Here is a 24,271-nt window from a genome sequence, read left to right on the forward strand (position 1 = left end):
AGGCTGTACGGCCAAGGGATCAGTAAAGCATCCGCTCCCACCGCTGCCGGATCCATGGTCCTGGAGCAGTAAAGGGGTAGTTGATGATTTATCCGAGATGCCATCAGGTCTATCTGTGGCTTCCCCCATCTGCAAACCAGTTGATGAAAGACCTCGGGATGAAGGGACCACTCCCCGGGATGAAGATCCTGACGACTGAGGTAGTCCGCTTCCCAGTTGTCGACCCCCGGAATAAACACTGCTGAAATGACCTCTACGTGTCTTTCTGCCCACAGAAGGATGCGACTGGCTTCTCTCATTGCCATCCGACTGCGGGTTCCCCCTTGGCGATTTATGTATGCCACTGCCGTGGCGTTGTCTGATTGTATCCGAACCGGAAGTCCTCGTAACAGAGGAGCAGCCTGTATCAAAGCTCTGTAGACTGCCCGCAGTTCGAGAACATTGATTGGTAAGAGGGACTCCTGCTGCGACCAAAGCCCCTGGAAGTGATTGTCCAGAACCACCGCTCCCCATCCGCGGAGGCTGGCGTCCGTGGTGACCAAGGTCCAATTCCAAATTCCGAAGCGGCGACCCGCTAACAGATGCTCCGTCCGAAGCCACCAGAGCAAGGATATGCGGGTCCGGGGAGACAGACGCACCAGCCGATGCATCTGTAGGTGGGACCCGGACCACTGAGACAGAAGATCCAGTTGAAATATTCTGGAGTGAAATCTGCCGAATTGGATGGCCTCGAAGGAAGCCACCATTTTCCCCAGGAGACGTATGCAAAGATGCACAGATACTTTCCTGGGTCTGAGCACTAGACGAACCAGCTCCTGTATGGCTATGGCCTTGTCCCTTGGCAAGAATATACGAAGCAGAACAGTGTCTAGAATCATTCCTAGGAACTGAAGTCTCTGGGACGGCATCAACTGAGACTTCTGGAAGTTCACAATCCATCCATGTTGAATGAGAATCTGATGTGTAAGGGACACTTGGTGTAAAAGGACTTCTGCCGTCGGAGCCTTGATGAGTAAATCGTCTAGGTACGGAACTATCGTCACCCCCCGAGAGCGCAAGTGAGACACCATGACGGCCATCACTTTGGTGAATACCCTGGGAGCTGACGAGAGACCGAATGGCAGGGCCTGAAACTGGAAATGAGCTTCCCTGATGGCAAATCTGAGGAAAGCCTGGTGAGGAACCCAAATTGGGACATGCAGATAGGCGTCCTTGATATCTATCGACACCAGAAACTCTTCTGCCTCTAGTCCTGCAATGACAGAATGGAGAGATTCCATCTTGAACCTGTGAAATGAAAGATACTGGTTCAATGATTTCAGATTCAAAATGGGTCTGACTGACCCATCTGGTTTCGGAACCACAAAAAGGTTTGAGTAAAACCCTTGTTGCCTTTGTGCAGTGGGAACCGCCACAAGGACCTCGGCCAGCAAAAGTTTCTCGATCGCTTGACGCAAAATTAGTTGCTTCAAGGGATCGACGGGCAAACCTGTTGTAAAATAACGCCGAGGAGGAGTGAAAGCGAACTCGATCTTGTACCCGAGATACCAGATTTCGAACCCAAGTGTCTGGAGAAGTCCGTCTCCAAACCTCCGAGAAACGCTGGAGGCGTGCCCCCACCTTCGGATTTCCGAGATGGGATGGGAGCCCGTCATGCCACAGGCTTGTCTGCTGGCTTGGGATCTGGACGGCGGCCAATATTTGCTTGACGTCCTCTAGTACGGCCTCCTCGCCCCGCTGAAGACGAACCTCGCGATCGTCCCTGAAATCTTGCCGATGCTCGAAAGGAACGAAAGGAAGGTCCCCTAAACGAGCGACGCGGAGGAGGTGCTGATGAAGGTAGAAAAGTACTCTTACCTCCAGTGGCCAGCGAAATCCATTTGTCCAGCTCTGGACCAAATAAAATATCGCCTGTGAAAGGAAGAGCTTCCACTGCTCTTTTTGACTCCGCATCCGCTTGCCAGGCACGAAGCCAAAGTGCCCGGCGAGCAGAGACCGCCGAAGCAGAAATCCTAGCGCCTACCTGGCCGATATCTCTGGAGGAGTCTCCTAAGTATACAGCAGACTCCTGAATATGTTCTGCCAAGGTAATCAGATCTGCTCGCGGAGTGCTGAATCTAAGACCCTCAGTCAATTGTTCCGCCCACTTTTCCACAGCCTTGTTGACCCAAGATCCTACCAAGGCCGGGCGGAGAAGTGCACCTGCGGCCGTATAAATGGATTTCAAAGTGGTTTCTAATCTCCGCTCTGAGGTTTCCTTCAATGTAGTAGCTCCTGGAACAGGTAACGTGGTCTTCTTTGACAACCGAGAAACCGAAGAATCCACAGGTGGCGGGGTCTCCCACCTCTTCCTATTTTCCGCAGGAAATGGGTAAAGAGAGAAGAAACGCTTAGGAATCTGGAATTTACGGTCCGGATTCTGCCAGGCTGCCGTCATCTGTTCATCCAACTGGAGAGAAACAGGGAATGTGACGGCCATCTTCTGTGACCTGGCAAATAAGGAGTCTTCTAACGATTCTGGAGCTTCCTGGCCAGAAATCTTAAGAACTTCCCTTACCGCTAGAATGAGTGCGTCAATACCTTGCAATGCCTCAGGTTCTTGTGAGTAAGTCTCTACGTCTGATTCGTCCAGCATCTCCCCTTCCTCCTGAGACGAGTGATCCGCTGCCGAATCCTCATCCGACTGGAGAACCGCCGGAAGAGCCCTCTTTTTAGATGAGCGACTTACCGTAGCTTCAGGAGCTTTAGACGCAGAACCCATCGCTTGAGCAAGGCTATTCACCGAGCGGACTAAATTCTGAGCCCACGCTGGTTCTGCTAGAAAAGAAGGGTGAGATGTGCCAGGTAGATCTCTGGCAGACTCCCGTTCCCTACGGGAAGCGGCTAATTCAGAAGAAAGGTCCGCCATGACCCCGGCCAAACTATTTATGAAGGAGGGAGTGACAGACTGCGTGTTAGCACTGTCTGCTTCACATGTCTCGCACAGGGAAGACCCTTCGGAGCGAGCATGGGTAAACTTCTTCCTGCACTTAGTGCAGGCAAACAGCTTTTGTGATGCAGTTTTTTCTGTCCTGGATGTCATCATGTACTCACAGACAAGCACCACATACAATTCAGGAATGCAGAAGAAGTATAGAGAGAAGCAGAATTACAATAATAATGCTACTCAAGTATGGGAGCAGACAGAGCAATAAGGGAGGAGCAGAATTTCAATAATAATGCTACTCAAATTGCATGCAGAGCAGTATAAGAGGAGCAGAATTTCAAGAAAATGCAACTCAGTAACAGGGGCAGACAGGCATATAAGGGAGGAGCAATCAATAGGACCAGAAAGTAGTTAAAACCACCCTCTGTATTTACAGACCCCCTGTAGATGCTCTCATCTGCTCCTCTCCCCCTCCGCTCAGTGCCTGCAGTCTGAGGCGCCACTCCCGTTCAGAGCGCGCCAAACTAGCCCAGGCAGTGAAGGAGGAAAATGAGGAGGGACCCATAAGCTCCTCCCCTAATGGCCGCCGCTTTGTATGCGCGCGGCATACACTTATACAGTGGGACGTTCTGTCCCCGCACTAACAGCGGGGGCAAGCGGCACGACCGCCCCAGTGATAACCGTGCCGGTGCCTTTTACACAAGCACCGGCACGCAGAGGCAGGACCGCTGTGAGCGCGCCTACCTAACAGCCAGCGCCGGTGTTCTATCACAACACCAGCGTGGCAACTGACAGCGGGGCTGACAGCCGCGCGCTGTTTTCAGACCCAGCAGTTATTTTCACCTCTCCTGCTAGTCAGGAGAGGTGTGCTACTCACCGAGCTGCTGCGGCCAGAGCGCTGGGCAGTGAGGGGAGAGCGGGGACCCGGACACAAGCCAGTGGTAGCTGTGGCGGGCCCCGCTGAGTCTGATGACTCCTAACTGCCTAAAGCAGCCTCCCCTCCATAGGGTGACCGGACACAGGCTGCAGTAGCCGTGTGGTCCCCTCTCTGGCGGCTCCCACGATGCAGGCAGACTGTCACAGCTAACAGTCTGCCTGTCCTCTTGCTTGATTCTTTTACAAATCATATAAAAATTAATATAAGGGCTGGAGACAGCCCCTGTGCACCGGCTCTACTCGGGCACATTCTAAAAACTGGGGTTGATGGGGCATAGAGGGGGAGGAGCCAGTCACACTTGTAGATTTTTAAAGTGCCAGGCTCAACTCAACCCACCGTCTATACCCCACTGTCATGAAGCTCCAGTGTCCCCTAGTGGATGAAGGAGAAAATTCATTTTGTTTCATTTGCTTTCATGGTCTTTTACATAACGTTAAAAGGAAGTTCATTTCCTTCAACCTTTCCTTTGAAACAGGTATGAAACTTGCATCACTTAACTTCTCCTTACTGCATTTATAAAATACCTTAGCAGCTCGGACAGCCTTCATCTTAAGGAGCATGTCTACAAAAGCCACGCGGACCTTCTCTGAATTATCGTGGAGACTGTTCTTCAGTGACGGCAACATCTGTTCTAATAATGGATGACTTAATTTGTTGTCCAAAAGAATGGTCAGGCACTGAAAAACAACATATATATATTTAATACAAACATTTACTTTGCCTACACTGGGGTAGATTGATATAAAACCCTCTTTCAGGAATTTGGCATTTTAAAATATTCAGTATGTTTTGTACTGCTCTACAATATCCCAATCCGGCAGTAAACATTGGTTTCTAATCAAGTTCCACAGTACAGAACCAAAAAAAGAATCTAACATTGTTCAGTCTAAAAACATTTCATTTTGGTACAGCATTTTAATAGGAATATTAGAGGTCAGTATCCCCAGATAAATTTCAAAATCTGCCTAGTCTAATGAGTACACTTATATTACCACTCGTAACACCTTCCAACCCAAGCTGGCATCCTTTGATGAAAAACACAACGTTTGGAAAATGTTTAAAAAAGTATGCCTGGAGGACCATGTGGCCACCCGAAAAAAATGCTCAGCCGAATCCCCGTACCGCACCAACCAGGTACTCACTGATCTGGTAGAATATGCCAGCTTGTTGAATAACTGATGTGAGACATCTATTGTCTGTTTTGTCCCAGACTAACCTCTTTTAAAATCAGAGGAAATATCATCCACTTTCCTAAATTGCAGTGCCTTTGTGACATAAAACTTCAATGCTCTAACAAAAGCCAATTAATGAAAAGTTCTCTCTTCCTCAGTCGATCGATTCCTACACAACAAAACTACCCAACGGGGTTGCACGGATTCATTTGATATGGAACACTTGTATATCTGTGTGCGACCAAGTCTGAATCTGTATACTAAGCACAATGGAACTTGGAGTGGAAAACAGCACTGCTGCTTCATAGCACTTCGTGACTTTCACACAGATATACAAGTGTTGCAAATAAAATTAATCAACGCAGTCTCGTTCAGCAGTTTTGTGCATCGCATTGCGACTAAGGGTCATATTCAATTAGGTGTAAAAAGCCGCTTTCGGCGAAAAAGCTTTGCCGGTGACGTCATTTCGCCAGGCGAAAACTTATCCCCGTAGTCAATTCCGAAGACTTTTCGCAGGTGCGGAAAGTCAAATTTATTGGAATAGGTAAAAGATTTGCCTATGAAAGCTGGCAGAAAAAATTGCAGAATGCTCCCTTGGGACAGTGCCCCAAAGCTAAACGGTGTAAAAAAAAAAGTAAAAAAATTTGAGATATGGTAAGTACTTACCCTGGTTCTCTCTATTTCTATGAAGTCCATAGGATTCCACAGGATACCTTGGGGTATAGGCAATGGCGGCAGACATCGGGCACCTCAGAGTTAATTTTTCAGCCTCCCAGGATGCACTGGAGTCCCTCTCCTATACCCCCGAAGCAAGGCAATTCAGTTACGTAACAAGCCATAGGCCGGAGGAAGAGAAGAAAGAGAGAGAAGAAAGTCTGGAACACACAAGAATCACATTCTCACCAGAAGGAGACGAAAAAACTGGTGAGCAGAAAAAAGCCCATCTGCAGTACAGGTGCGACAGGGCGGGAGTCCTATGGAACCCTATGGACTTTGTAGAAATAGAGATAACAAGAGTAAGTTCTTACCAATTCTCATTTTATATTTCAGGGTCCATAGGGTATCCACAGGATACCTTGGGGATGTCCCAAAGCAGTATCCTTTAAGGGTGGGGACGCTATTGTGCTGAAAGGCGAATCCGCCGCCCGAAGGAAGCATCCTGAGAGGCGAAGGTATCAAATGCATAATACCTCACAAAGGTATGGACAGAAGACCACATGGCTGCCTTGCAGAGCTGAACAACAGAGGCACCACGACGAGCTGCCCACGAAGGACCCACAGACCGAGTAGAATGAACTTTAACAGAGGATGGTACATGAAGGCCCTCATGAATTTAAGCCTCAGAAATCGCCATGCGAATCCACCCTGAAAAAGACTGCTTAGTGGCAGGCAAACCCTTCTTACGGACACCATAGAGGACAAACAAAATTCCGAAATGAATTGGTACGGTCAACATAAATGCTTTGAGCACGTACCACATCCAAGGAGGCCTCACCAGCCGAGAGGTCCGGGGAATTAAAGGCCGGCACTATAATTTCCTCATTAATGTGGAAACTAGATACCACCTTAGGTAGGAAACCAGGTCGAGTGCGAAGCACTGCCCTGTCCTTATGAAAAAAATCAGAAAGGGAGGGCGACATGAGAGAGCCCCCAAATCTGACACCCTTCTGGCCGAAGCAAAGGCCAGAAGAAACACAGTCTTAGCTGTAAGCCATTTGAAATCCACTGAGCCCAGTGGTTCAAAATGTGGTCCTTGGAGAGCCCTCAGGACCACAGCCAAATCCCAAGGAGCCACTGGTGGAACAAAGGGAGGCTGAATACGAAGTACACCTTGCATAAAGGTGCGGACATCAGGAAGAGTAGCACACACTGACAGGGCAGAAACTTGCACCTTCAGGGAAGCAAGGTGAAAACTGTGATCTAAACCCACCTGTAGGAAAGCCAAATCCCTGGATATCCCAAACACCTGAGGATCATAGCCTCTAGGGCGACACCATTCAAAGAATGTATGGCACACTCGGTGGTAAATTCTTACAGAAGCAGGTTTCCGAGCTCTGAGCATGGTGTTAACTACAGAGCTAGAAAAAAACCCTGGACCTTAAAAGGGCTGTCTCAACAGCAACGCCGTCAAGACAGATGACCCAGGTCCGGGCAACGGCAAGGAACTTGAGACAATGGGTCTGAACGTTGAGGCAACAGCATCGGAGTGTCTCTGGAGAGGCTCCGAAGACGTCTGGGCCACGCTTAAGCTATCAACAGGAGTGTGCCTCCTTCTTGCTCGAACTTCCGAAGTACCCGAGGAAGAAGGGAGAACGGAGGGAAGAGGTAGTCAAACTGGAAGGTCCACCGGACCGACAGTCGTCTACCAGAAGAGCCTCCTCGTCTCTTGTTGTTGACCCGTACACAGTCAGAAGACCATGAGGTTTTTCTCTTGAAGGCCCCACTTGTTCACTAGGTATTAAAACACCTCCTGGATGCACATCCTGACGGCTGAGGAAGTCTGCTTCCCAATTGAGGATGTCGAAAGCAAAAAATTGGTTATGATTCATCGTGCAAATTATTATCTGAACGATTTAGTCGTCTATGGTCTGATGACAAATTGCTTGGACGCTGCTCTGTGTCAAGGTTTAGTGTGGAAAAGAGGTTTGGCGTGTATGTCTGTGGGTGTTTGCATATGTTTTGAGAGACTCGGCATGCAAATACAGTATGTCTGTAAAATGTACACAGAGACTAGTATGCTCAAAGGAAGTGGTCTAAACGTAAATTTACGAATTACTGTCATGGACCTGCAAGTCATTGGCAGTTGTATGCCTATTGTCTAGTGCTGTTTTGGTTCATAGGAACGGACATCTACATCTTAATTAAGTGAAGAATAGCCTGTCCCAGGCTATTCTAGACTATGTGGCACCTACAAGCAGCTGTGGGTCTCTCTCCCCCGTTTAAAAATAAAACTTCTACTTACACCTTACAATGGTCCAGGCAATGCTTGGATGGTAAAATGTTAGAAATGGATAATATACATTAATCCATCACAAATACCCTAAATTACATAACACACACATAGACTTACATGCATACACACATTAAATAAAACAAATACACAAACGCACCACACATTAGCGAAACTACGCAATATTCTTACACTTACATAAAAAGGTTCCTTAGCATTAAGGTTAATATTCAAGGTTTTATTCATTAATAATTATGTAATGAAGCGACTGTATTTAAGATCTCAGGTTTAGTACATGATAAGCAGACCGTGTTTGGTGCTATTCTAAAACTGTTTGTTGTTTATTTGTAGGTTTCCGGTTCTACCAGCAAGGAGATCGCAGCAGGCATTCGCAAGATATGAATTATAGGTTAGAATGTATCTCTGTATGTATTTTTCTTTATTAGTTCTCCAGGAGGGAAACCTACACAAAGAAGCAGTTGGAAAGCTGATGACACCATATGAACTAACCAATGAACGGAGTGACCTGAAGCAAGAACCAATTAAATCATGCCAGCTCGTCTCTATTGTTTATATGTGATCTGTGTGTTATATAGGCTATGGCTCTGTGAACCGTAAGGGAGTCATATTCCCTTACAAGATGACTACAGGCTTCAGGATTGATGGCTGAGTACTGGATTCCAAAGCGCTAGCGTTTATATCGGTTTGTACCTTCTGTATTTACTTGCTTCTTTGCGCTAATTGTTTTAGATCAAAGCGTGTATTATCTTTTATGTGAATAATATTACTTTTGTGTTTTGGAACAACAGTTGGACTGAAAAGCAATTATTTATTGTGCGACAGGTTACGCTAAAATAGCGACATTTTGGGTATAAAGGTTTATTAGGAATTCCTAAGGACTCCTGGTATGAACACTGCAGAGACGGCTGGGAGATTGCATTCAGCCCAAGTCAGAAAGCGGGACAACCTGTGTCATGGCCGCCTGATTTCTGGTTCCTCCTGTGGTGGCGTAGTCTGACTGGACTTGCACGGAATTTCCATGAAGAACTAGTCTAGCTTGCTGAAGAGCTCTGAATACCGCTCGAGGTACCAATATCTTGATTGGAAGAGCAGATTCTGCTGTCGGCCACCTTCCCTAAAGAAGTGTGGGCCTGTCACAGCCCCCCAACCTCATAAACTGGCGTCCTTCGTCAGGAGGACCCAGTCCGAGATCCAACAGGGGCGTCCCTTGTTGAGGTGGGACGTCTGTAGCCACCAGACCAGAGACAGCACTATTGTCAGTGTCTTTATCCGATGGGGCAACCCATTCTATCTGGAGAAGATCAACTTCTGCAGAGGTCTGGAGTGAAAACTGGGCATATTTTTTGAACTTCGACACCATGGATCCCAGTAACGTCATTGCCGAGCGAAGGGACACTCGGCGACTCTGAAGACAAATATGAATCTTTGCCAGTAACGCAGAGATCTCTTCCTCTGTCACAAATTTCCTTCGTTGTGAGGAACCACTTCCAGTTTATCAGCCAGCCGTGATTCTGCAACACAGATATTGTCTGTTGCAGATGGCCCTGAAGTACCCCCATAGACCCTACTAATAGCAGAAGGTCGTCCAGATAGGGTAACAGGCAGACTCCCTGCATCCGCAGGTGGGCTGCCATAACTGCCATGACCCTGGTAAACACCCGAGGTGCCATGGAAAGGCCAAAATGGCAGTACCTGAAACTGGAAATGTTGATTGACCACTGCAAACCTGATGAACCGCTGGTGCGCTAAAGCAACTGGAACATGCAGGTAGGCATTCTGAATGTCCAAGGACACCATAAAATCTCCAGGCTCCGTAGCCAATATGATGGAACGCAGAGTCTCCATCCTGAACCAAGGGACCCTCAAAGACTTGTTGAGGGACTCGAGGTTGAGATTAGGCCGTTAGGACCCATTGGGTGTCAAAACCAGAAAGGCGTTGGATGTAAAACCCTGTTCCTCTCAGAGGCAACGAAACAGACACTATAACCCCTGCTTGGAGCATAGAGTGCCATACTTTCTGGAATTCCACAACCTTGTCTTGAACTGACTGAAGGCCTGTGGTGAAAAACCAGCTGGGAGACCTTCTGTGTAAGGAGAGGGCGTACCCGTGAGAGACCACTTCTCCTACCCAAGTGTCTGTAGTAGTCTAATACCAGCACTGGGTGAACTGAAGAAGTCGGCCTCCCACCCTGGGGTCCCCCAGAGGGAGGCCCATCCCGTCAGGACTGTTCTCTGGACTTACCCTGGGACCAACAGGGCCAAAAGGACAAAGTCCTAGACCCTGAAGGAACTTGGGCCGATGGCAGACATGCGGATTTAGCTGCTGCCAAAGTGCTCACAATTTTTTCCCAGATCAGGGCCAGGGTAAGCATTCCAACCCTTTCTTGGAGTCTGCATCAGCTCTCCATGAGAAGCGGCGTGCCGCCACTGCTGCCGAGGAAATTCTAGAAGTGAGGAGACCTATAACCAAGGCGGCCTCATTAACATATATGGATCCAAGGCATCTGCCCCCTGTTCCATCCTCTGGCTCCCCACCTTAGTCATAGCTGGTCTGGAAGTCTCCCCCTGTAAGGGAGTATATGGACTTCCAACAAAGTACCACTTTGCGATACGTAGCATTCAAGAGAACATAGGCAAGGTTGCAGTACTCACTAGACATGTAATGAACTACAGGAAATGGATAACCTGCAGATAACATTCCAGTGATATCACTGATGAAGGGAGTTCCACAGAATACCCTTTACACATAAAAGTTTTGCGCCCGCGAAATCTCGCATTTGCAAAAGGTCTCGATCAGGCGAAAAAGTATTGCGCAGGCGAAAAAGCTTCCCTTTGGCGAATCCCAGACCGCCTACCTAACGTGGCATACATAAGAAAATTCATCGCCAAAGCGAAGAGTAGGCGAAAGGGCACAATATGCAGATTCCGCCTAAAGCGTGCCCCATGTTGGGTTAAGGGAAATCCCTGCAACATTGACTGGCCTAACCCACAGTCCTCCCCACCCTCCACCGCTGCCCGGCATACCTACGTTCGGTATGCCGGGCGTCAGGCTCCCAGCGTAGGTTTAATGACAGGAGTCAGGATTTCGACGCCTGTCATTAGTACCCTGACAGTCGGGAAGCCGGCGGTCGGCATTTCGACCGTCGGCTTCCTGACTGCATCCAGATACCAATATTGTCACAGTGTTAGAGACCAAGATTATATAAATATATAGCGCCTCAGGCCATTTAAGACAACAGGAAAATATGATAATAAACCCTCTTAATAGGGTATGAGTGAGTCCCAAAGCGCAAATTAGATAAGGAGGTAAATTTATCTGGGAGCCAAGATAAGATGGTATGCGTGCTGCTAGTTTGATTACATTACCCGGCTACAGCTCCACCCTTGTCTCGCTCTCCCAGGTTGACGCTGCACGTGTGGCTCGACTCCTATTTCACAGATGTCTTAAATGGCCTGAAGCGCTATATATTTATATATTCTTGGTCACTAACACTGTGACTATATTGGTATCTGGACACCACATTTTTCAACCACTGTGCTGTGGCACACTAGTGTGTCGTGAGCGGTTGTCAAGTGTGCCGCATTGGTCAGCTCAGCGCACTTGTACTCTAGTGTGTTTTATTCCTGTGGAGGCCAATGTAGTGTGTTTTATTCCTGTGGAGGCCAGTGTGTGTGTGTGTTTTTTATGTGGGATCCAATGTGTATGTTTTTTCATTGGTCACGCACAGCGCATAGCCGGATAGTGTGCCTTGGCAATTTTAAATGCTTGTGTAGCGTGCCTCGAGTTGAAAAGATTGTAAATCACTGCCTTAGAATGTAGTGAACCGATGTACCCGTTTTTTATACTGAGGGAAATTGAATTAGTATTAAATATTATTATAAACAGTGAGTTGTATTTTATATCTTTTTGAATTCTGGAAATAGAGGTGCTCCACACTATATTTTACTTGATTAAATAATCTCCAACTTTCACAAAGGCTATGTCACACATCGGGGTCTTAGCCCTACTTTATCCTGTCTGGTGCTCACATAATGGTTGCCTGCACTTCTCCTGGCTGTCCACGGTATTCCTGACGTGTTACCTCTCCATTGGGTACATTCTGTCTGGCTGCATGGTAGCAGCCATATTGGATTCCAGTCAGGTGAACACTCTAATCCAATTTGTCCCAGAGTTACGCTCACATGACTTGCTCGACCAATGTATGATCTGAGCACCCTATTTAAACCTGCTCCTGTGATCTGCACATGGGCAGAATAACTCACTTCTAAGTAAGACTACTACTATCTGGCTCCGAGGTCACACTAAGTGCCTGTTTCCTGCAGTATTCTGTTACATTTAAGAATCCAATTAGGTGCGAGTTTGTGAATGCGAGTTTGTTTCATGAAACCTGCATATATCGCAAGAATGAGCACACCCGTGAAATGCGAAATCCATTGAAATAAGAGTCTTCGATATCTAGAGAAGCCAGGAACTCTACATTTTACGTAGGGTTACATACTTGGTGCTTTTGTGACCACACAGGTCTTCCTTTATGATAACAATTCTGGAAGAAGAGCTTTGTTCTCTTGCAAAGGAACCATTCATCCTGTCTGACTGCCAAAAGCACTAGAGTCTTCAACCTTAAGAGCTTGGGTGTATTAAAAAAGGAAGGAATTAACTTTCTCCTTCGTGACTTATGAGAAAATTTTGTTTAGTTCCTGCACAAAAAACAGGGTCTTATTTTAACTCAGCACTGAGCAAACATGCCTGCCTCACTGAGCTGTTACGCCAATTGAATAATAGCCTTATCTTCTGTCTGTGCTATCTTTAATAGAAGCAGCATTTGGTACTGGGAAGTGGTAGCTTTTTAGACATCAACAATGGAAACATTCACTTTAAATGGCGACTCCACTTCAAGCACAGGATAATTAATGTGGAGGGTGTGCAGAATAAAACAAAGTGCCTATCAGGCTTTGCCCCAGCAGTTTTGTAAGCTATAATTAAAGAGATTTTTATTTAATTACACCCACATGGGTCCCAGCCAATGAGCGTCAGCTACATGTAAAGAGGCCGCTGATTGGCTCGTGCCCCGTGAGAAATTACAGCTGACTTCGGTCAGCTGTCATTTCGTGAGGTGTAAGTATATGCAACAGCATATACTTACATATGTCCGGTCTGGTTTGGGTAACTCGATTATTTGTTTTGCCAAGACCCTGGATACTACGGAGAGCAGCGCCAGGATCTAGGAGAGTATAGATTCTTTTTTGCAGGGCCAGGCACACGGATTCTACTTGAGACACATCTGGAAGCAGGTAAGTATGTGTGAATGGGTAGGCGTATGAAAAAGTTTTACTAGTCACGGTGTGTGTGTTTTGTCTTTAACTTTTTATTTCACAGTGGGGGTACAGCGGGAAAAAAAAAAAAAGCAAAATCCCTATTTTTGGCAAAAAAAGTGGTGATTTCTTCCGGAACCCTTTGGAGATCCCCCTAATGATAAATTACCCACAAAAAATTTCGTAAGTTTCGCAATTTTGGGTGAAAAAAAATAAAAACCATTGAAAATAGTTTTAATGTAATGGGTCTGATTTTTTGGGGGGCGCTATGGATGTGTCAAGTGTTTTACACATCGCACGCGGTCGCAGCTGGCGTTTTTTTTACGGTTTTCAAAATTGCGATTTTACGACGTGAAAATATACTTGCACCCATTTTAAAGGTACCGCCTATTTACGTGGAACAGTAATTTCCTGTAAAAAAAAAAATTGCTTTGCATCATTTTCAACGGTTTTAATTTTTTTTTCACCCAAAATTGTGCGGTCGTTTTTCACCAAAGTGCACTACTTACGAAATTTTTTGGGAGTAATTTATCATTAGGGGGGATGTCCAAAGGGTTCTGAAAGAAATCCCCACATTTTTAGCCAAAAATAGGGATTTTGCATTTTTTTTTCGCCTGGCCTGGCGAAAACTTTTCTCCAGTTTTTCGCCAATTGCGTTTTCGCCTGTTTTTTTGAGAAAATATTGCCTTTTTTGACGAAAAACGTCCGTTTTCGCCTGTGCCGAAAAAAACTGACGTTTTCGCTACTAATTGAATACGGCACTAAGTGAGAATCACACTGTACACTGAGAATTCTGCCCTATTAACCACATAGCACATTGGAATAGATGTATGAAGCAGTGAAAAGAGTAAAGTGTGCCACTGGCAGAATTCTCCGCTCTTTTCAAAGCTTTATACATTTACCCCTTATTAGCAGTGTGAGTGTGACAGGAGCACCAGCCACAGGGAGAAGCTGTGAGGTGATTTTGGCAAGTAACTGTGCAGCAACCAAGGAGAATTCTCCCTTACAGGGGATAACGCCTCAATCTACTGATATAATGCAGTGGCGACTTACCTCAAGGTGTACCCCACCTGCCTTTGGTCATCTTCCAGTCCTATCTCCACAGATGGGGTCTTCCTCTTAAGAGGGGTCTTCCCAGTCAGGTTAAGTATGGACCGCCTGTTAGCCCCATCCCCACCATCATTGGGGTGTGACAGGGTTGACCCAGTGTGTCTTGTAATTATCTCACCTACTTAGGTGGAAAAGCAGCACTCATTTTGTATTAATGGCGGTTATCGTTTCAATATGGGCTCTCAATACCACATAGGTAAATGTCTGCAGCACCGCGCAAACCACTTACAAGGCCCATCTTAGCCTGGGATAGTGGAGAATAAACTCATTCTCTACCATGGCTCTCAGAGAGCCACTACACGTCACAGGTGCCCAGTCCTAATTCACTTCGTGGGCCTGGGGACCTACACTGCCAGGAGCCTATTGGTGGAGAGTCTGAAGCGGCAGTACGGCAGCTATCAGCGCCGAAGCCCATGCTCTATATAGTCGAGCACATTTATACCCTAATGTAGTGAATAAAATAAAAATTCTACACAGAAGAAAAATTTCCCTACTTTATGGGCACAAAAATACAAACTTATTGGGGGGTATCCACTTATAGATATACAAACGACAGCACGATTACGACATTGCAATCGTGTTGTCGTTTGTATAGCTAGTGATGTGCCTACACTGAACGTTCACTCGTTCAGTCCCGGCACATCCCTCATCCCCGCACATGCTGAACTTGACGAGATCATCAGGTTGACCAGCATGTACGGGCGATGTCGGATGTCAGAAACGACCAGCGGGCACGCTCATTGCTGGTCGCTTCTGACCAAAACATGCCCGATGCATGCACGATACATGTGCGATTTGCAAGCGATTGCACGATAACGATATCGTTATCGTGCAATCGCTTGGCTAAATCACTAAGTGGATACCCCCCTTAAGTCTTTCTAGCGGAGGGACAGAGGGGGAGGAGTCAAAACCAATAAGTCTGTAGTGTAGTTGTGCCCTGCTCCATCACTAGCGTCCTCTATACCCCAAGGTATAGCAGTGTCCCCCAATAAGGATGATACAGATAAGCAGACAGGCTTTCACCATAGGAGATCTTGAGCGAGACCCGTCAAGCCAACGGTTATTTAGATTTCTTGATGAATGACGGGCTGTTTGAGTCTATAAATAAAAGTGGGTTTGGGAATAGTGGGAACACCAGAACATAAACGGATATGGTCACAAGGAAAGCATCATCATAAATGTCTAAACAGAAAGTATATCACAAAATGGCATGATCAAATCTTAGTGCTATGTATCAAGGGTAATATGTTCTTCGTAGAGTTCTTCATTACATCTCTATTGAACGAATATTGAAAAGCCAACAGTATAGTGTATTAGCTCTAATAATTTATTAACACCCTTCACTAAAAGTGAACACTTTATCTTTAGTTAATAGCGCTATCATTCACCAAGACATTCCCGTTTGTATGGAATCTTCCTGAGTAACAGCAGTAAACGTCAATCTCTGATCAGATGAGGAGAAAAAACAAGAGATATGGTAAGAACTTACCTTTGTTATCTCTGTTTCTACGAAGTCCATAGGGTCCACAGGGTTGACCTTGGGGTATAGGTTGGGAACCAAATCCGGGCACCACGCAGTTAAAGCTTTTAGCTCCCAGGATGCACTGGGTCCACTCTCCCTATAACCCCACCCCCAAGCCAGAGGCACCTCAGTTTGTAAGTAGCCAAAGGCCGGAGGAGGAGAGAAAAAGAGAGGGAAAACTGGAACACTCAATAACCATACTCACCGAAATGGGAGACGGAAAACCGGTGACCAGCCACACAGCCCATATGAAGCCAGGTGCATCAGGGCGGGCGCCCTGTGGACCCTATGGACTTCGTAGAAACAGAGATAACAAAGGTAAGTTCTTACCATATCTCGTTTTCTACTTCAGGGTCCATAGGGGGTCCACAGGGTTGACCTTGGGGATGTCCCAAAGCAGTTCAACCAAGGGTGGGGACGCTCCTGTGCTGAGAGGAGAATCCGTCGCCAAAAAGGAAGCATCCTGAGAGGCAAAGGAAACCAATGCCTAGAACCTTAAAAAGGTGTGGACAGAAGACCACGTGGCCACCTAGTAAGGCAAAACAGCCGAGGCGCCACAGCGAGCCGCACACGAGGGTCACATGGCCCGAGAAAAAACAAGCATCAACAACAGGAAGGCCTACCCATGGGTAGGCCCCTGAGGAAGACCTACGAGGCCATCCAAGCCAACATTTGGTTATAGGCCGGCCATCCTTTCCTGTGAAAACCAGAAATCTCAGACCACCAATAAGGAGTCCGATTTCCGTAAGGAACCTGAACGGATCACATAAATCCAAAGAGGCCAGACCACAGTCAATGAGGCCACACCAGCCGAGAGGACTGGGGACAGAATGGCCGTACCATAAGTTCCAGAATAATATGGAACCTGAAAACCACTAAGAAGAAACACAGGGCGAGAGCAACTCCCACCCTGACATGATGCCCTCCAGAAGAGGGAGCCACATGAGAACGCTCCCAATTCAGACACTCTCCTAGTTGATATAAACACCCTGAGAAAAAGAGAGAGCCTAAGCAATAGACCATGTAATGGCTATCACAACCAGCGGTTCCATTGACTGTCCCCGGAGGTAACGAAGAACCACTACTTACTCCCAAGGAGTCCCTAGGGAGGACAAATGGAGGCATAATCAAGAAAACACTCCAAAGGATGAACTGGATACCAGAGTGAAGCAATTCCATATCTTAACCATACTGACAGTGTAGAGATCCGCACTGTCAGGAAGACCAGGCCAAGTGTGAAACCCAAGCCAGCCGGAAGGAATGCCAGAATATCTGGAAATCCTGGACACCGGAGGATTGTATCGACAGGTACAATACCATAAGATTTATGGCTGCCACAGTTTGTGGTAGGTCCCAGCAAAAGCTGATCCATGTGCTCTAATCATTCCAACGATGACAAAGCCAGGGAAGCCGTAAGACCACTGTAAGGACACAGTCAAAGACAAACGACCCAGGTCCAAGGCAAAACCAAGGACCCTGAGACAACAGGTCCGGGCAGTGAAGCATCAGGGATGGAGTATCGATGTAGAGACTCCGAAGATCCAAGTACCCCTGACATCTGGGGCAATCAGGAGCCACCAGCAGGAAAGCATCTCCGTCTCGATTGAAAACACTTCCAAAGACCTCGAGGAAGAAGGGAGACCGGAGAACACAGGTACACAAAGTGGAAGGACCACTTCACCGACAAAGAGTCGCTGAAGTTTGCTTCAGAATCCCCAGAGCTGAACTGTAACACCATAGTGTGATAAAGTCAGAAGGCCATGAGGGTCACCTCAGGGGGACCCCCCCTGCTCACCAGGAGATGAAACCTCTCTTGGGGAAGAGACTAGTCCCCGGGATGCACGTCGTGACGGCTGAGGACTCCCGCTTCCCAATGGAGAGCTCCTGAAATGAACGCTGCCGAGATGGTCGGGAGGAGACCCTCGGACTATGTCCGAATATGTGACATACCTGTCATTGCCACCCAACGAACAGTGTTGCTAAAAAGGAAGCCACTGTCCTGACCCTGTCGGACTGAACCTTTTCAGGTTCACCGGGAAACAAGAGTTATGCCAGAGTAAGTTAATTGACAGGGTGGAATCGACAGACGTCCAACTGCACTGAAAAGGATTCGATCCAGACACTGTCCCTAGCAAAGAAAACCCTGGACGAGATGGCCATAGCCACCCGGACAGGGACCGACTTGCCTCCGGAGAGAGCATCGTCGTTTGAACAGTTATCCGACAGAAAAAACTCATTCCATCTGGAGATGAGCCAATTATGGAAAGGCCTGGAATGGAACTGAGCCCATTCCACCATGCATCCCAGAGTGTAAAGACATCTGTCGACTGCGCAGACAACCATGTACTCCTAATGGAAGAGAGGAGATTCCGTCTTACGCCAGAAGAATTCTCAGATTCTGAGAATCCAGCAGGGATCCTAGATGAAGAATACCCAGAGAGGGATGCAGGGAGGACTTTTTCCCCGTTGATTAAACGTCTGCACCCTGAAGAAGCCACAGTCATCCTGACCTGGCCGTAAAGTACCCCGGTGATCCCGCTAAGAGCAGGAGGCCGTCCAGGTACAGGAGCATTGGGATATACTGAACAGAAGAACTGTCAGAAAATCCAAAACGCTGGTAAACCCCTGTGGAGCTGAGGACAGTCCCAACAGGCAGAGCCCGAAAAATTGTAAGTGTTGCTGTGATACAGCAAACCTCAGCCCATGCTGAGGAAAGGTCTCTGTAAGTACCCGTAGGCACGCGTCCTGTATATCCAGTGATACCCTAAAGTCCCCAGGTTCCAAACATCGTATGATGGAGCATAGGGATTTCCTCCTGAGCCCAGGTAGCTTTAGGAACTGGTTCAGGGAATTGAGACAGAGAATAGGCCAAAGAGGACCATTCAGCCACCGCACCAGAAAGAAAACAGAACAACCAGTCCCTCACTGAGATAGTGGGGATGGCCTAATTAGCTCCGCTTACCGCAACAACTGCATAGCTTTCTGGATCTGTAAGGCCCTTGTAAAGAGGGCGTACCCTCCTACCCACGTAGCCGCGGCAACTTGACACTAATACCGGGCGAACTGAGAAAATCAGTCTCCCAGTTGTAGGCCTGTCCCGTCAGACTGAAGAGATATCCGTAGGTTCAGAAGCAGGATCGGCTGGCAGTCCAGGCCTGCTCGGTACTGGATATGTCGGCCCTTGTAGATGCCGACAGTCTACGAAGAAACAGACCTTTAGGCTGACCCAGAGGACAAAAAAGACTTAACAGACTTAGTCTGAGTCCTTGTAGTGGGCATAGCTGAAAGCGGTAAACTTGTCGTTAGTAATACTGCCAATGTTACTACAATCTTGTCAAGGTCAGGACCAAACAATATCAACCCTAAAGATGGTATCTGCACCTCTGCATTCCCAGAGCGCAGCCATAGGGTATTACGGAGGATACAGTCGCAGCCGGAACTCTGAAAGTTAGGAGACTGGTATCCAATATAGGCATTTCCACCTATGACAACAGCATATATTACGTGAGCGACCAAATACATTTGAACCCCCGACGTGTTGGAGGGGAAAAAACGTTACAAATGCATCAACCCAATATGCAATAGTATTAACCAACCATGCTATAGCCATGGTAGGATGGGTAACAACTCCTGAAAGCAAGTATACTGATTTCAGGCAGAGTTACCACCTACGGATCCGAAGAATCCGACCACGCAGGAATGGGAGGCGTAGTAACGTCTGTAATCAGACGAGTAACACGCCCATCCCCCCCAGGAGGGGCTCGTGATGACCCTCAGGGAATTTGGGACAGGAGGCCAAACACTGTTGTAACACCTCCTATCTGGCAACAGCCAGAGTCCCGCTATGCGATCCACCCGCTAGTCAGCAACAGGTAACCCGAAGGCACGCAATACTGAGGGTGTATGATACAGGTGCAGGTCAACATTCACTCTAACCAGAATGGACCTGCTACCAGCCCTAAAGCAGGGATAATAATACCTGAAATAGGCTTCCCCCCGTGTAAGAGGGAAAGAGCCCCGAACAGTACCCAGTTCACGGCAGAGCCAACTGGGAAGTAACCACAGGGCGTCAACCACGCCAATTAGCGTTTCGTAGAAAACGACATCCACCCAGGGTGGCTGTTGTGGTAATCCCTGCAAGGGGAATGACAGACTATTGTGGCACCAGGGGGAATTCATATACTGCGAAAAACCCCTGCAGGGAGCGGTAGTCTGTGTCACAGGGGAAGAGTGCAAGAAGCTGCGAGATACCCTGAGATGAAAAGGGCAGTATGGTGAAGTAACCCCAAGTGAGGTACAACAATGGGGCCCGCCCGGCGATCCGCAATTGAGAGGATCCAGAGAAAACAAACCGCCCAAGGGGGTCGTGAAAGAGGCCGGCACCAGATGACGCCACATACAGAACCCTTTATGAGTCAAATCCTCCGCACTAACACCTGCAGCACATGACTTGCAGGATAGTAAAAATTGGTGCAGTATAACGCTCTATCTCCTGGTCAGACATATCTGACCAATCTTGGCGGAAATATTAAGCAGCACTATACTGGTCCTGACTGATGCCAAAAATTAGCTGCAGGGACCCATTTTCAGCGTATGCAACACACAGTTCCATCTAAAATATGGCAACGTGCAGCACGCAACAGTATGTGACAAACCACACAAATATTAACAAGTATATAAATGTGAGGTCTCAGAACCACCCTAAGTACAGCTGTATTAGGGCAGATAAAGAAAAGGGATAGATATACACTGACAGGTGAGAGAATAAAGTACAGTCAGCACTAGCATAAGTCACATACAATGCAGATATATACATATATACATAAACATGTCATATAATATACTGCACTATTACACTGCATTCAACTGCCCAGATTCAGTGTCTGGGAAGGCTACAGCGCTGTGTACACTGACCTGATGTTGAGGTACGCAGGGGGACTGGACTCACTGCCATCCTGAGAGATTTCTGCTGCACCACAGAGATAAAATGGCCGCTGGAGACCTCAGAGGAAGCGTGGCCCGCGGAGGAAGCAGCTCAGCGACGCCAGACTATGGATACTGAAAGGCGCGCTGAGCTGAGGGGAGGAGCCGCTGTAACAGGGAAGGCTGCCTCCCCTGGCCGGCTATTAACCCCCGGGACGCCGGCTCCCTGCACCGATCGTTAAGTCCCTGGTGGTCTAGTGGACACACGGGGTATGGGGGGCCCGCCGCCACTGCCGGCGCCTCCGGTCTGTCCCCTGAGACCGGAGGCACAGGACTGCATTTGAAATGCGCGGATCACCGCAAGCGGTGATCCGCGACCTTACCTGCTCCCCGTGGATCCGGCAGCAGTCCTGGGCGCCCGCAGAGTCCGGCTAGTACAGACTCTGGGGTCCCGCTGAGATCCCCAGATCTGTACTGGCGTCTCAGCGCCAGCGGGGTGACGGAGCGGCAGCTTAGACGTCCTATGGACAGTCCGACGCTGCCGCTCTGAAGAGTCCAAAGTCCATGAAAAAACTTTGTCCCTAAAAAAATAAAATAAGCTTAGGGGCTGCTAATCAGCTCCCCCTGCGCTAACGGTGACCCGACTCCGGCCGGGCACCAACTTAAACTGAGGTGCCTCTGGCTTGGGGGTGGGGTTATAGGGAGAGTGGACCCAGTGCATCCTGGGAGCTAAAAGCTTTAACTGCGTGGTGCCCGGATTTGGTTCCCAACCTATACCCCAAGGTCAACCCTGTGGACCCCCTATGGACCCTGAAGTAGAAAGAACCTATTTCCAAACCGCTAATCAAACAGAACATTCCAACAACATCGGGAATTAAAGAAAACAGGTTTCAATAAGTCCCAACCCAGAGTTGTAACCATTAAAGTCCTTCTTTCCTGATCTTCCCCCGGTCAAGCGTGCGATGATAGCAGTATGACCCTACTGTTCAACATGTTCTGAAATGATACATGGTAGGAAGGAAACCAGACAGCTCCTTATGCTTAAATATAGCAGTATCCAGAACCTCCTGAATCATAATTTCTTGTGTCTAGTATCCACATCCTGCTGTACCCAGGCCTCATATTTAAACAGCAAGGAAGACCTCTACCTCTCTACAAAGTACAGAAGGGGGGTGTTGGAGCTCACGCTGCTTCTGGCGGGTGGGCATAATCACTTATTGTGTTCATCAGGGAGGAGGTAGGTAGATGGACATTGTAAAAGCAAGATTAAGCGCATAACTCCCAACTGTTATAACTAGAGGTCCCAGTATGGCCAGGACACAAGATAAATGGCTGCTATCTCTAAATCATATATAATTAGTGGGTAACAGAAATAAAAACAGTTACAGATATTGATATTTTTCTGTAACATAAATCAAACCTTACCTTAAAAACAGAGCAGCGCACATCAGCGGAACTAACATCAGCAGCAAGATCACCAAGGATTTTTTTCATAAGATCTGCCAGGATAGATGGTGGAATCATCTCCCAGTACTTGCTAGTAATTTTACAGACCCCAAGAACTCCAGTAGACCTCACAAGAGGATGAGGATCTTCTAAAAGACTCTGTTATTCACAAAAAGGAAAACAAATCTATTATTGTTTGTGTTTTGTTATAAATAAAAGTGTGGGAAAGCGCCACAAAGTAACTCACAAAAAGCTCTTCAAACTGTTTCTGGATTTCATTATCCATGTCCGCGTGATTCAGACTGGTATCTCGTATAGGAAATGCTTCAACAAACAGCAATGCAGCATTGGAACGAACCTCTGAATTTCGAGCCTATTTGAATGGAAAAAAACAAACACCATGGCTTAGCAGGAAAAAGGGTATTTCAGGAGAAGCCAATGGAATCGAACCCAGACAATATCACAGACTATGTATTAGGGGAGATATGTTGGGAATCTGGAGGGGTTATCTTGCCTCATTCTTAAGGTGCCTATCCACTAGACTATTAAAATAAGTGATTGAACGATAACGTTCGAAAATCTTTTGCAGATTGTTTAAAAATTGTCTAAAACGACCAGCGATGCGCACTCCTGCTGGTCGTTTAGACATCTATCATCGGGCAAACATGCTGGACAACCTGATGATAACGTCAGGTTCAGCATGTTTGCAGATGATTGATGTTCCTACACTGAACGACTGCTGGTTCAGTGTAGGCACATCACAGACTGACAGATGACTGCACGATTACAATGTCGTAATCGTGCAGTCTTTTGCCTGTCTTCTAGTAGATAGACACCATTACATACGTTTCGGACTCAAATCTATAATCTATCAGCAGCAGGACCCATTGTTTCCTCTTAACAGGAAAGTGCCCATTGTCTTCACCCTTTATAATTTTAATTAACCTGCCAGGAATAGTAGTCTGAGATGTAACCCTTGTCCTTTTAGCCAGCCAAATAGCACCCTATGGATTTTTAAAAATGCACTTGAACAAGCTAGGACCTCACATCATTTTGATTAGGTCAACATACTAGCGCTAGGCACTCAGCTACTTTCCTCTGCCAAGGACTTCCCATGATTGTAAGAGCAGTGAGCTAGACCATAAAACAACAAGTGCATTGTTTATTTATTTATTACCATTTATATAGTATAGTGCATACATAACAAGAGATATGGTAAGAACTTACCTTTGTTATCTCTGTTTCTACGAAGTCCATAGGGTCCACAGAGTTGACCTTGGGGTATAGCTGGATCTGGATCCACGGGCACCACGCAGTTAAAGCTTTGCTGCTCCCAGGATGCACTTGGGTCCGTCCTCCTCTATACCCCGCCCTGGCCACAGGCACCTCAGTTGGTAAGCAGCTAAGGCCGGAGGAGGAGACTAAACAGAGAGAAGGAAGACTGGAACACACAAGAAACCATACTCACAGAAATGGGAGACGGAAAACCGGTGACCAGCCACACAGCCCATTTGAAGCCAGGTGCGTCAGGGCGGGCGCCCTGTGGACCCTATGGACTTTGTAGAAACAGAGATAACAAAGGTAAGTTCTTACCATATCTCTTGTTTTCTACTTCAGGGTCCATAGGGGGTCCACAGGGTTGACCTTGGGGATGTCCCAAAGCAGTTCAACTAAGGGGGGGGACGCTCCTGTGCTGAAAGGAGTACCCGGCGCCCAAAGGATGCATCCTGAGAGGCGAAGGTGTCAAACGCATAAAACCTCAAAAACGTCTGAATTGAAGACCAAGTAGCCGCCTTACACAGCTGAACAGCGGAGGCGCCACGTCTAGCAGCCCAAGAGGGACCCACAGAACGAGTGGAATGAGCCTTAACAGAGGCTGGCACAGGTAAACCCTCCTGCGCATAAGCCTCACAAATAACTGAACGAAGCCAACGGGCTAACGTTTGCTTGT

General features: G+C 47.4%; 1 protein-coding gene across 3 annotated transcripts in view; it reads right to left on the reverse strand.

The window, feature by feature from the left end:
* The window catches only part of NCAPG2 (non-SMC condensin II complex subunit G2), a 126,572-nt gene that overhangs the window by 42,714 nt on the left and 59,587 nt on the right, over nucleotides 1-24,271 (reverse strand). For all 3 annotated transcript variants that reach the window (XM_088445426.1, XM_088445428.1, XM_088445427.1), the window contains exons 11-13: nucleotides 22,568-22,693; nucleotides 22,300-22,479; nucleotides 4,388-4,540 (exon numbers count right to left, since the gene is read on the reverse strand). In XM_088445426.1, coding sequence (XP_088301552.1) covers nucleotides 4,388-4,540; nucleotides 22,300-22,479; nucleotides 22,568-22,693 — 459 coding nt within the window. The remainder of the gene's footprint in view (nucleotides 1-4,387; nucleotides 4,541-22,299; nucleotides 22,480-22,567; nucleotides 22,694-24,271) is intronic.

This window comes from Taudactylus pleione, unplaced genomic scaffold (genome assembly GCF_031769625.1).
Source record: "Taudactylus pleione unplaced genomic scaffold, aTauple2 ptg000380l, whole genome shotgun sequence".
NCBI lineage: Eukaryota > Metazoa > Chordata > Amphibia > Anura > Myobatrachidae > Taudactylus > Taudactylus pleione.